The sequence below is a fragment of the Pygocentrus nattereri genome, chromosome 9 (assembly GCF_015220715.1).
Source record: "Pygocentrus nattereri isolate fPygNat1 chromosome 9, fPygNat1.pri, whole genome shotgun sequence".
NCBI lineage: Eukaryota > Metazoa > Chordata > Actinopteri > Characiformes > Serrasalmidae > Pygocentrus > Pygocentrus nattereri.
The window spans coordinates 40,511,803-40,524,416 of NC_051219.1; the positions used below are offsets into that span (position 1 = coordinate 40,511,803).

At 39.4% G+C, this 12,614-nt stretch overlaps 1 protein-coding gene across 1 annotated transcript in view; it reads left to right on the plus strand.

Annotated features, from left to right (window-relative positions):
- dnmt3bb.1 (DNA (cytosine-5-)-methyltransferase 3 beta, duplicate b.1) overlaps positions 1–12,614 on the plus strand; it is a 65,248-nt gene that overhangs the window by 3,509 nt on the left and 49,125 nt on the right. The window contains exon 2 of the mRNA XM_017710904.2: positions 3,926–4,028. Within this exon, the coding sequence (XP_017566393.1) occupies positions 3,969–4,028 (60 nt within the window). The 5' untranslated portion in view covers positions 3,926–3,968. The remainder of the gene's footprint in view (positions 1–3,925; positions 4,029–12,614) is intronic.

The following is a 12,614-nucleotide window of genomic DNA, read 5'->3' on the forward strand; positions in this document are numbered from 1 at the left end:
ATTCCTGTTGCCGGCGGCAATGCACACATGACATAACTACTCTGGTGGCATATTCAAATGAGGCAGGTCCTTCAGGTTCATGTGGTTAATGGTGTTATTTGTCGCCTGGGAAGAATACAGTACACATTACAAATTACAAATTATTAAGTAATGTTACAAGCTAGCCAAGGTAATTACATGGTAATTATTGTTGGTAGGAGCTCTGGCAAAGTGTAATATCACAATACTTCAGAAAGTTTTCTACAATACACAATGCATCATATTCATTTTTTATGACATCTAATAAGTTAGAACAGAAAAAAATAGTTCCACAAAAAATAGTAATCCAACTACTCTTATTGAACATTTCATGCACTGCCACATTAAATCCAATTAAACTGGTTGTACTCTCTTTTTAATCCAATATGAAGTTAGGAAGAGATTTTTAAGTACTGGCGATATCTACGACATGCTCAGAAAAGCATACACTGTTAGAAATGAAGGTTCTGTCCAGGTACATTTATCGTTCATCAAGGTACAAATAATGTAAGTTTTCCCTCAAAGGTACAACAGTGGTCTTAAGGTCTGATTGTGAACCTTAAATAAGTTTTTCCAGGTGAAAAGTTCGTATTTGTACCTTTTCATAAGCGAATGTTTTAAAACAGATCAATAAAATAAACGCCTGGAGACGAGACGTGGTGTGTGGAGTCCAGCTTAGAAAACATCATTTAGGTGGATTATGGTTCAGTTATGCTCTGACTAAAGGTACTGAGATGCACCCTTGAGGGTCCCACTCCAGTGGCAAGAGTGACAGTTTAGTACCTTTATTTCTGAGAGTGTATTGTGACTTATGGTGATGTATTGTATCACGTTAATAGTAAATATGATCATAAATGCCAGGTCTAGTAATTGTATTAACTTTGTGCGCTATGTGGTTATGCTGCGATGCTCACACGCAGTATTTCATAACTAAATGTGGATTACGGTGTTCATCCCAACATTTCTGGAAACTAAATCCCCCAAGGCTGGTTTATGTGTGTTTATGCATCTACATAAAGAATTCTTAAACATCATAAGTCATGTAATGAGCTCCAGCTGCCCAGACTACGCTCTGTATGTATGTTTGTGTGAGTTAGTGTTTATGTTGTGCTTACAGAATGTACCTGGTTGCTTTATGTCCTGTGTTTTGGCAGGGTGTAGGGGTTTGTTAAGGTAACCATGTGTGTGTGTGTGTGTGTAACATTTCTTCTGACTTACTAACTACAATTATGTTGACGTTACTTCAGCATAATTCCAAGCGCATTTTATGTTGAGTACATATGGTAACTCTATGATATGGGACATGTGCAGCATAATTGAACGAAGTTCACGAACGATCTGTTTTTCGACCGTGTCACAGGCAGAGGAGCGAAAAGGGTTTGAAGTTCTACACAGTCACCAATCACGCGTGCTTTCTGCCCACCCAGCCCCCCACACGGTTTGCCCAGGCACACAAAGAGAAGCGCTGCTCCTTTCTGTTGTGCTCTGCAGCTCTGGCACTTCTTCACCTTGACAAGTACCAGTAGCACGCCAGCTAAAACTTTCAGCACCTCAGACGCTCAGCCGGGCAGACTTGTTTTTCTTGAGCTAACAGGCCCTGTTTCATCAGATGTCTTGTCTCAGACAGCGTAATGCCATTAATTTTAGTGACAGGCGCAGATACAGAGATACCTGAACTCAAAGTAGCTCATAGTACTCAATAATTAGTATTTATGAAGTATTTGTTGAGTATTAGTAATCAGGTGTTAGAACAAAGCATGTGTAGTGTGGAGTAAACCGATTTTTGTTTTTTGATCGAGCGTGAAACGAAGAATAAAGCTAGGCAGTATGGCAATGTTTATCGCTATCGTCATAAATTAAAACACAATACTTTCCTGAGCATGTTGAACATGTTGTTAGTTATTACAAAGAGAATAATCTTGCGGAACTGCTCCAACTTATTGAACCTCATCAACCCCATAAATGGCCAGGGCCCACTGGTGGACCCAAGGTTTCATTGCATGTTCTATAACCTCAGCTAGTTTGCGTTAAAGTCTCTGTAGTTACTGGATAATAAGCCTTGGTATGTAATAAGTCTGGGATTTTAAGGGATTCAATGACATTTTTGCCATATCGCCTAGCCGCACTTAGTGTTAAGACACTGTGTAAGTGTTTCACACCAAAAAAGATGGCATAAAGTGTACATTCATGACTACTTAGTGTTGTTCTGTAGGTGATTTAGTGGATAGTATGTTTAATCACATAAAGCAGAAACATTCTAAGTCAGGAAATCAACCAAATGATCAAGTACTGGTCACCCTTATGCAAGCCACACAGAATAAACAAAAGTTAAACTTTCTCTATTTTTGTTTTATTCAGTCTAAAATATATTTTTATTGATATATCAGAGTTTGAATATATATATATATATAAATGTGCCCTAACTTTTGCACAGGCCACTTCTTATATTTGAATTAATTACCAATATGATAAATTCAGCAAATTAACAGCAGTTGTGGGTTAAAATGTGCAGGAGTGTTCTCTGTAGAGAATGTGTTAACTTATTTTTCACTTCTTTTTATTTTTCACAAAACATCTCCTTTGCTTAGGGGTGCCCAAACTTTTGCATACATCTGTTATTTGCATACTATTAAGTTTAACAATCTGTGATTTAAGTTATCAGTTTATTTTAGCCGTCATTGCAATCCCTCCTTATCAGGTAGATCTGTATTGGCAAAGCGGTGTGATTGTTATTCGGGGTGGTGGCCTAGCAACTCCACCCCGACTCCGACTCATTTACAGACTTCTTTCACTGTGTCAATTGTTATTCATGTCTGACGTTGGTTGATGGGCCAGGCGAGGCCTGTCTGCCAGCAGAAGACATGAATAATGTACATTTTAAGTAGGCGTCTTTAGGAGCAGTGTTTACTTAGTTGAAATAACATGGTCTCCAGGTAGAGGCCACGCATGGGCTGATCGGGGGGCAGCCTTGCCTGGGCAAATCATTACCATTAACATTCCTAGGGAAGAAACATGTCTTCTCAGGTCAGTAGCTTTGGTGACCTCTGCATACCTGTGAATCCGAGGGTCTGCTCATTTACAGCTCAGGTGCAGTCCCAGCACTCACTGATAGACTTCTAAGGACATTCTAGCAGGTTGAGGTTGAAACGTCTGGTTTCTGTTTGTGTGATTTTTCCCCTCAGCTTGTATTTGAAGGACTTTGTGGCCTTGAGCACTCTGTTAACTGGTCAGATGTGGAAATAGCTGCAGGGCTTAAAGATTTTCTAAACATAGATATGAAAAGGCGTTTTCTGTGGAAAATCTGCCAAAGTTTTCCAGAACTAGGCTTGACTGTTAGAAGTTGCAGTTATTACATCAGTTACTTGTATTCAGCATTTCAATTCAGTCAAACAGGAGCAAACGTGCAGTCGGGAAGTGATTTTTAAGTCCACGATATGCCTAGAAAAGCGTATTATGGCGTATTGTAATGTAATGTATCAGCATGAATCAGTAATGCAAAGCTCAAAAAAGATATTAATCTTTTATCACTCATAGTTCAATGAAACAGGAGAAATTTAATGGAAAGAAAAAACATCATTAACATTTTTGCCATGTTTTTGTCATTGTTTGAAGTTGGAAGCTTAGATGATACAAATGTATAAAGTAAGTCAAGTGTAAGTATAATTACATTAACTATGTAATGAGTTAATTCCATAGCATGTTACACAATTATGACTTTATTATTCATTGTTTCATTGTAATTGCGTCCACATAGTATTGCAAAATTACGGTAACAACTCTACATTTAAGGGCCATTGTATGTCTGAGGATTTGACTATAATAGTAGCTTTCAGCTCTAGATGTTTATTATAATATATTATTTTTGTATTGTTATTAGTGTTATTTATGTATGCTTATTATTTTACAGGCTTGAGAACAAGAAAAGGGAAGGAAATTCAAAGAGAAGCGTGATGCCATCCAACAAGTACTCCTCCGCTATCATGGCGGAAAGTGACAAGATGACAGCCACGGTAAGAGAACGTCGACGTCCACATGAACTTGAGCCTAATTATCAACGTTAGTCTGAAGCACTCTTTCAGGCACTGACACAAAACCACACAAACATGCGCATGGTTGCAGCGGATTCCAGTTTCACTAGCAAGTCTCTGCAGCATTGAGAGTGAAGGGTTCAGTAAGAGGCTGATAGTGCTGTGGAATTCAGCCAACACCAGATAGCAACAGGAGAGAGAGAGCGAGAGAGAGACAGAGACAGAGACAGCTAGTAATAATATGGGTGTTGCGTTAGACTACGAGGATGTGGGTAATCAGGTTTGTGGTATCAGCACAGATGTTTCTATTACAACAAGAATCCTTGGTGCCTCCTGCACCATCTTCACTGAGCTGAGGGACTGCTAGGGCCATCCATACCCAGGCCTGTGTCCGGCAAAAGTTAACTGATTTCCCACGGTAACAGCCAAAGTGATGGGAAAAGCTCATTCACTGGTGGTTCATAAAAAACATTCATTTCAGGTATAAAATAGAAAGAGAGGTGGGTAAAGCAGCCTAAACCCAGTTCGTATGGTTAAATGATGACAAGACAGACAGACAGATAGATACTTCATGCATCCCGAAGGACATGTAGCAGTCACACAGCACAGGACAGTGATAGTAACAAGGGTGAAACAGTATAAAGTGGGGCAGTCGTGGGCTGGAGGTTAGGGATCTGGCCCTGTGACTGGAAGGTCGCCGGTTCGATCCCCAGGGCCGACAGTCCATGACTGAGGTGTCCTTGATCAAGACACCTAACCCCCAACTGCTCCCCGGGCGCCCACCGCTCCGGGCAAGTGTGCTCACTGCCCCCTAGTGTGTGTGTTCACACCTGCTGAAAATCCAAAATGTGATTAATTGATTCCTCTGTGATTTTGTAATTATGGTGATGATTAATCTAGTGTGTTCAAGTCTTAACCAATGGGGGAACTCACTTAGCTATATCTACCTAGATACCACAGAAACAATTCCTGATTGGCCAATTTTCCACTGGGCATTTCATGAATTTAACCCTTCTGCTTCAATCCTTAACTTAGCAATGAAGCAAGAATAGTGCTGTAATACTTCCAGAGGTAAAATACAAACATTATTATAAGGATAAATTTCATTTAAGTTCCGAGTCTGGAATGGCCTTAGGGTTTCCTTGTGTTATAATTAGTAGTACAGTAGTTGTAGTAGTATCTCTTTAAGCATATCCGGAATGCTGCTGGAAGCATCAGTAGAAGTAGATTTCTTCCTGTCATTTTTAGACACTTCCTAACTCCGAAGCGGACATGGGAGCGAACATAGTAATAGTGTTGCAGTTAGAGCTTTATTGTTGTTAGTGAAGTCAGTTCAACCATATATTGTGTTTTTTTCCACACACAGGCCTTACTGTAAGCAAAACTCTGTCTGACTATTTGCAGAGTCAGCTTTACAAATTTCGGATGATGTTTGAACATAAACATGTTATGCATTATGTGCAGGTTATGTCCAACATTATGTGCTAAGTCACGAGCTGCATGGTCCAAATTTCCATTTGCAGAGATACGTAAATACATGCATAAAGAAATAAATCGATAAATCGATACAAAACCTTGTATCTCCGTTTTTGTCAGGTTTTTTTGTTTTTGTCATTTTTCAGTTTTTGACCTAATTTACATTATTTTGTCTAAATTTCATGATGAAGGGACCAAAAGAAACGGCTTAAAATGAGTTCGAAAAAAGTCTGGTTCCATTGACTTACATTAAAAGTAAAGTCGGTTTTTTCCTTCTCCTGTAAAGTTACAATTTTGGAGGTTTTGTTCCGACAACAGTAAAATGCTTGCTGTTGGTTAACTGACAGTATCTTAGAGGGGAGACAGTAGACAGGACAGTCCTAGCAACTACTAAAGAAATGAAGCCCTTTCCTCTTTTCCCATCTGCAGAGAGAGAGAGAGAGAGAGAGAGAGAGAGAGCAGCACCTGGCCCAGTGAGGCTTGGCAGCATGTAGGCCAGCTGCTTGGAAAAAGCGGGAGATAGACAGAGAGAGTGTGTGTGTGCATTGGTTTCCGCTGTCTTGGTCCAAAAGAAAATGAGTAGATCTACTGTGTGTGTGCGTGTGTGATTTTGCCTTTGCAGCTCAGATGGCCTTGCTGAACAGTGTCAATCATTGACGTCTCTCTTTCATTTTCACGCTGAACCTCCTGAACTGTGTGCGGCTACTTCACACATTCTGTAAACTACCAGCTTATCAGCTGATGCTGAACACAATCAAGGTTCAGTAGATTCTGTTGGTTGCTAATGTATGTTCATTGTATGTAAAAGTCTAAGGCACCTAAGCACATTGTCTATCTTGGCAATAGCAGTGTACAATATTATATAACATTAGAACAGATGCAGATAAACTAGGGACGATATGGCAAAATGCATATCCGTGTCACGATCAAGACATTTTTACATGACATACATCACAATATATACACTGTAAAAAGATCTCAGACCTGAATCTTTCTGTAAAGCTTCTTTGCGATAACACCTGTTGTAAAAAGTGCTATATAAATAAACTTTGACTTGACTTTGATTTTTAAAAAAAAGATCATTCATAGTGTTTATTTAGGCTGAATCAAACTAGTTCATTTTACTTGTTACCAGATGAAGTCATTTTTCAAGTTGATTTGATTTTTTACTGTGTAATTTTCTGAGATTTAATATGTTGGAACAGCCAAATTAGAATCTATAGTGGGACATACAAAAATACTATAATAATAATAATAATAGTCATAATAATAAACCTCGAACTGCAGTGATTTGTAATCAATGTTTTACAAGCTGCCCTGCACTAAATCCAATTAAACAGGCCTAATAATGCTGAATCTGTAATGAAATTTAGTCTGGCAGTGCTCTTTAAGTACTGATAATGTACACCGTATACTCATAATTAATCACATTAACGATAAAATATTGTGATATTGCCCACCCCTAAGATAAACATGAATAATGTTAAAAAGTAACAAATATTTCTTATTTTGGAAAAGTTTGAAAAACGTTTCTTATTTTGGATAGTTTATATCTTGTGAGCTTGTTTGAGGGACAAAGTTTGGTTCCAGATGTTGTCCCCAGCCACTGCATTGATTTGTTAAATTCCATCGCCATCACAAATGAATGTAATTAATTATTGATCACATTTACACTGGCCGACTCCTAAATAAAGCCAGCAGTATTTCAGTTGACCCTACTCACCCTGAACATCACTTGTTCTCTCCGATTAGAGGAAAAACAGCTTAAACAGATTAAAAAACAGCTTCTTTCCACAGGTAGTTCTATGTGTATGTCCCTCCTCCCATCCCTCTCTGGGGTTAGACCAAGACTGAGATATCTTTCATTTTTCACTACATATCATTTAATTTTGCACCAGTGTATTTGTATATCGCTGCTGTCAGAAGAAAACCTCGTATCTCCATTTCTGACATCATCTGAAAATGCCTGTTGATGGTGCCTGATCATTGTGTGCCATGTTGAATGGGCTTAAAGAAATGGCCCAAAATGACTTGGGAAAAAAAGTCTGGTTCCACTGACTTACATTGATTTTTTCCTTCTCCTGTAAAGTTACCATTTTGGAGAAATATGTTTTTTTTTTCAATCTTACTGTATTTATATTCATGTATGTGGCCTTATTTATCTTTATTTCTTTTTGTTCATGTCTTTGCTGTCAGTTCTAGAGCTGCTAAATGGTTTTTCATGCTTTTTAACAATGACAATAGAGATCAATCTATCAATCTATTGATTAGACTAACCAGGTACTGGATAACAACTATAGATTATCCTGGATAGATACATAAACCTACCACTTATTATTATGTCTAAACAAATAAATGCTTATTAAATTCCCAGATTGCTTTTAATTTCAGCTTCACAGCTTTAATTTCAGCTTAATTTCAATTTCACAGGAGCCTAAATGTTTGCACAGTACTTGGCCAAGCCTGATAGCAAACTGGTGATTTCACCATACAGTTGTATAATATACATTGAATTTGCTATTAATAACTTTATGCAGTTATGGTCTCATTATTATACATTACACACACATTCACGGCCTGAGCCTAGAGCCTGTCATAACGTATGTAACACGAGGTGCTCACTTGCTGGTGGACATAAAAATCATAGCAATGCACATTGAAAATAAACGTTGAAACAAAGAACCATTGAACCAGTGGTCAAAGGTTCTGTGGTTGTAAATGTATTCTCTGTAACGCTGGGGAGCGATGATGAGGCGGACGCATACGCTGAGATAATCGAGCAGGGCAAATCCAGGGTCATAGTCATAACAGTCCAGGGTCGTATAGCCAGCACGGATCGAATGGGATTTAGACATGGTAAACGGAAACGGGTAAACACTACACGAGAATCTCGTAAATCAAATATACAGCCTAAATGAAACCACATCAACACATAACGACAGAAAACACGTCACAGGTGGAAAACAGGTGTAACCAATCAGGGGCAGAGTCAAGAAAACAAGGGGGCATGACAAAGAACTCAAAACAAGGAAGCACGTGGACGACTGCGAAGAAACACAAGCACATGGATGTCTGGGAGGGGCCAATCGTGACATTGTCGTCGAGTCTGGGATCTTTTCATCTTTAAACAATATGATTTTCTTGCAGCACCTTGCGTTAAATATAAAGTAAGTTTTTTTCCTTCTCCTGAGAACTCATGAAGATACTTATGGAGATACAAGATTTTTCTTCCGACAGCAGCGATATGAAGTATTTCCGTTGTTCTAAAATGTGGAAAATACTAACAACCTCGATAATAGCTCTTTCAGTGGGATTCCTCCTTGTATTTTCCTTGTGCCAGTAAAAGAGGAGGACTCCACCACTTTCTTCTTGCTCATAATAATGTTGGTCTGCCCTCAGCAGCACTGGCTGCCCACAGTTTAGCATGGACTGGATTCACTCAGCATGTGTGCTTCTCCGGGTTACTGTGAGCGAGAGATGCTAATACGTCGGGCTCTTTCACACTCGCAGCTTTGAAGAGAAGTTGACAGGTGGCCTCTATGCAACTTCGTTCTTACCACTTCTCCATAATGTAGATTCTGTTCTGCATGATCCCGCTGTGCTTTTGAAGGGCCGTGCGGCTCTTTAGCTAGCGCTGGCATTGATGAACGGCCTCTACATGTACCCTCAATTGACGCTTTGAGGATGTGGTCAGGGGTTGCTGGAGGAGTAATTGAATAACTGAAGCAGTACTTTATGTATGTGCTCGATCCCAAGCATGACTGTTTACAGAAATCTGCAACAGTAATAGGAAACCTGCATACTGTGATATGAGCACAGCTTTATTAGCTTGTTCTTTGCAGTATTTATATTACCGCAAAGATGCACAACACCCTGCAGTGGTCTTGTACTCCTGATTCTAACCTCATAGGTTTTGGAAAGTGATATTGATTATAACTAGCCATCTTTTCTGGGACCCCTTTTTACTAGATCTTATACATAAACTACAGTTCACCTGCAGTGTTAAAGGGGAATTCCACTGATTTTTCAAAAGGTTTGTGTTTTGATGTGGTTTGGTGCTTTGTAGACAAACTTATCGACTCAGATTTCAATACAGTGGGCCTGACAGGAGCCAGGCGTTGTGATGTCTACAAGGCAAAAGTAGCGATTTTATTCACTGTTCTCCCACATATCTTCTGTTTATTTTACTTTTTATATTGCAAAATGATTTACAGGAAAAGGAAAAACACTTTAGTTTTAATGTAAGTCAGTGGGACCAGACTTTTTTCCAAGTCATTTTGGGCTGTTTCTTTTGATCCTTCATGAAATTTACACAGTGTAAAGAGCAACAGGCATTTTCAAATGATGTCAAAAACTGAAAATTGGTTTTGTGTATATGTATATACAGTACTATGCGAAAATTTAAGCAAATTTTTAAACGGTTTACCTCAGCAGTGAGTTTATCACAATATACCTTAGAATAAAGTCGTATTCATAATTCAATTAAACATAAAAACAATAAAAAGTAACAAGAATTTCTTGGGTCCATATTTTTCCTTGACACCTTCACAGCCGCCACAGAGACTCGTTAATATCATCAATTATATCATTAGCTCAATTTACTGAGCACTGATTGGTCAAACCAGGAGCTGCTTTTTAACTATATATATAGTTAGAAGTTGTACATCAAGCAAGAATGGGAAAGAATTCCACCTACAAAGCTTCAACAATCAGTGTCCTCAGTTCCCAAACGCTCACTGAGTGTTGTTAAAAGGAAAGGTGATGTAACACAGTGGTAAACACGCCCCTGTCCCAACAGGCATCAAATTCAAAATTAGTGAATATTTGCAAAAACAATAAAGTTTATCCGTTTGAACATTAAATATCTTGTCTTTGTAGTGGATTCAATTGAATACAGGTTGAAAAGGATTTGCAAATCATTCTATTCTGTTTTTATTTATGTTTTACACAAATTCATTAAATAGAAAATAGTCTGAGATATAAAAATATAGCCAACCAGCCACTTTTAGGCATAGCTTCTCCAAGGCAAAGGGGTTAAAGTGCAGGAAATTTAAAATCCAGCTGTGTATGTATGTATGTGCTGTGCATATATGGAGTAGTTAGGGTGTTATCAGTGTGCAGTGGTCAGTATGAAAGGCCAGATAACTGCAAGGTTTCCTTCCTGTTGTTCATGGTTCTTGTGTCCTGTACAAAATGACCCCTGTGTGATTTACTTCTGAGAAGAGCCCCCTGGCCTGGCTGTATCACTGTGTGTGTGTGTGTGTGTGTGTGTGTGTAGGGGGAGTGGTCTTGTAGTTGAAAGACATTGCTGCAAACATGCAAGGAATGCTGGGAGCTCTAAGGAAGTGTCACTGGGTCTCCAGTTTGTTCCTAGTAGCTCTCTCTCTCTCTCTCTCGCTCTCTCTCTCTCTTTCTCTCTCTGGCTTTTTTTTTTTCAGAGGGGCCCTTCCAGTCCCTTAGGAAAAACAAATGAAGGAAACGAGGACCCCCTAAACCCTTTAACCCCACCTCCACCTCTTCTCCTCTCATAGAACTCTGCTCGCTTCTTGAAAGAATGTATTCTTAATCATTCGCCATGACATAAACTCATGGCAGTTTAGTTTTGTCTGGTTTATCTGCTAGACTTATTAGCTAGATGTCCAGCGAAGTGACCCGCAGTACACAAACTCTTGCACTCTTGCTCATAGCAGTCCACTTCTGAATGTTTGGGTTTGCACAGTTTCACAACTGTTGAGCTCCTCATTGGGATTACATGTGGAATTCGCTTCTGTCCACTGTCAGTGAAATAGTGACGCTACAGAAACTTGTAAAACATTCACAAGTTGGGACAGGGGCAACAAAAGACTGGGCAAGTTGAGGAATGCTCAAAAAACACCTGTTTGGAACATTCCTCAGGTGAACGGGTTAATTGGAAACAGGTGAGTGTCATGATTGATGATGATAAAGGGAGCATCCCTGAAAGGCTTAGTCGTTCACAAGCAAGGACGGGGCGAGGTTCACCACTTTGTGAACAACTGCGTGAGCAAATAGTCCAACAGTTTAAAAACAACGTTTCTGAATGTGGAATTGCAAGGAATTTAGGGATTTCATCATCTACAGTCCATAATATCATCAAAAGATTCAGAGAATCTGGAGAAATCTCTGCAAGTAAGCAGCAAGGCAGAAAACCAACATTGAATGCCCGTGACCTTCGATCCCTCAGACGGCGCTGCATTAAAAACCCACATCATTCTGTAACGGATATTCCCACATGGGCTCAGGAACATTTCAGAAAACCACTGTCAGTGAACTCAGTTCGTCGCTCCATCTACAAGTACAAGTTAAAACTCTGCCATGCAACGCGAAGCCACATATCAACACCACCCAGAAACGCCGCCGGCTTCTCTGGGCCCGAGCTCATCTGAGATGGACTGACGCAAAGTGGAAAAGTGTCCTGTGGTCTGAGGAGTCCACATTTCAAATTGTTTTTGGAAATCATGGAAAATCATGAGAAAGAATTCCACCTACAAAGCTTCAACAATTAGTGTCCTCAGTTCCCAAACGCTTACTGAGTGTTGTTAAAAGGAAAGGTGATGTAACACAGTGGTAAACAAGCCACTGTCCCAACTTCTTTGGAATGTGTTGCAGGCATCAAATTCAAAAGGAGTGAATATTTGCAAAAAACAATAAAGTTTATCCATTTGAACATTAAATATCTTGTCTTTGTAGTGTATTCAATTGAATACAGGTTGAAAAGGATTTGCAAATCATTGTATTCTGTTTTTATTTATGTTTTACACAACGTCCCAACTTCATTGGAATTGGGCTTGTGCCTCACAAATGCTGCAAGTAGTGCACTGGAGGTTGTTTCAGGCAAAATTTGTTACAAAGTAAAAGTCCCAATGTGCAGAAAGCACTCCCAAGTGCTTTGGAGTGCTTTCGTAGAAAACTTCATGCTCTGTTGATCGCAGTCTTTGATATTTAGCCTTATGAACCTAATCTGTCTGACTCACAATACACAGCAGTCATCCGTCTGACGGGACTGTGTGTGTGTGTGTCTGTCTGTTTGACAAACCGGACTAGCTCCAGTGGCTTCAGATTTCGGGAGTGTAG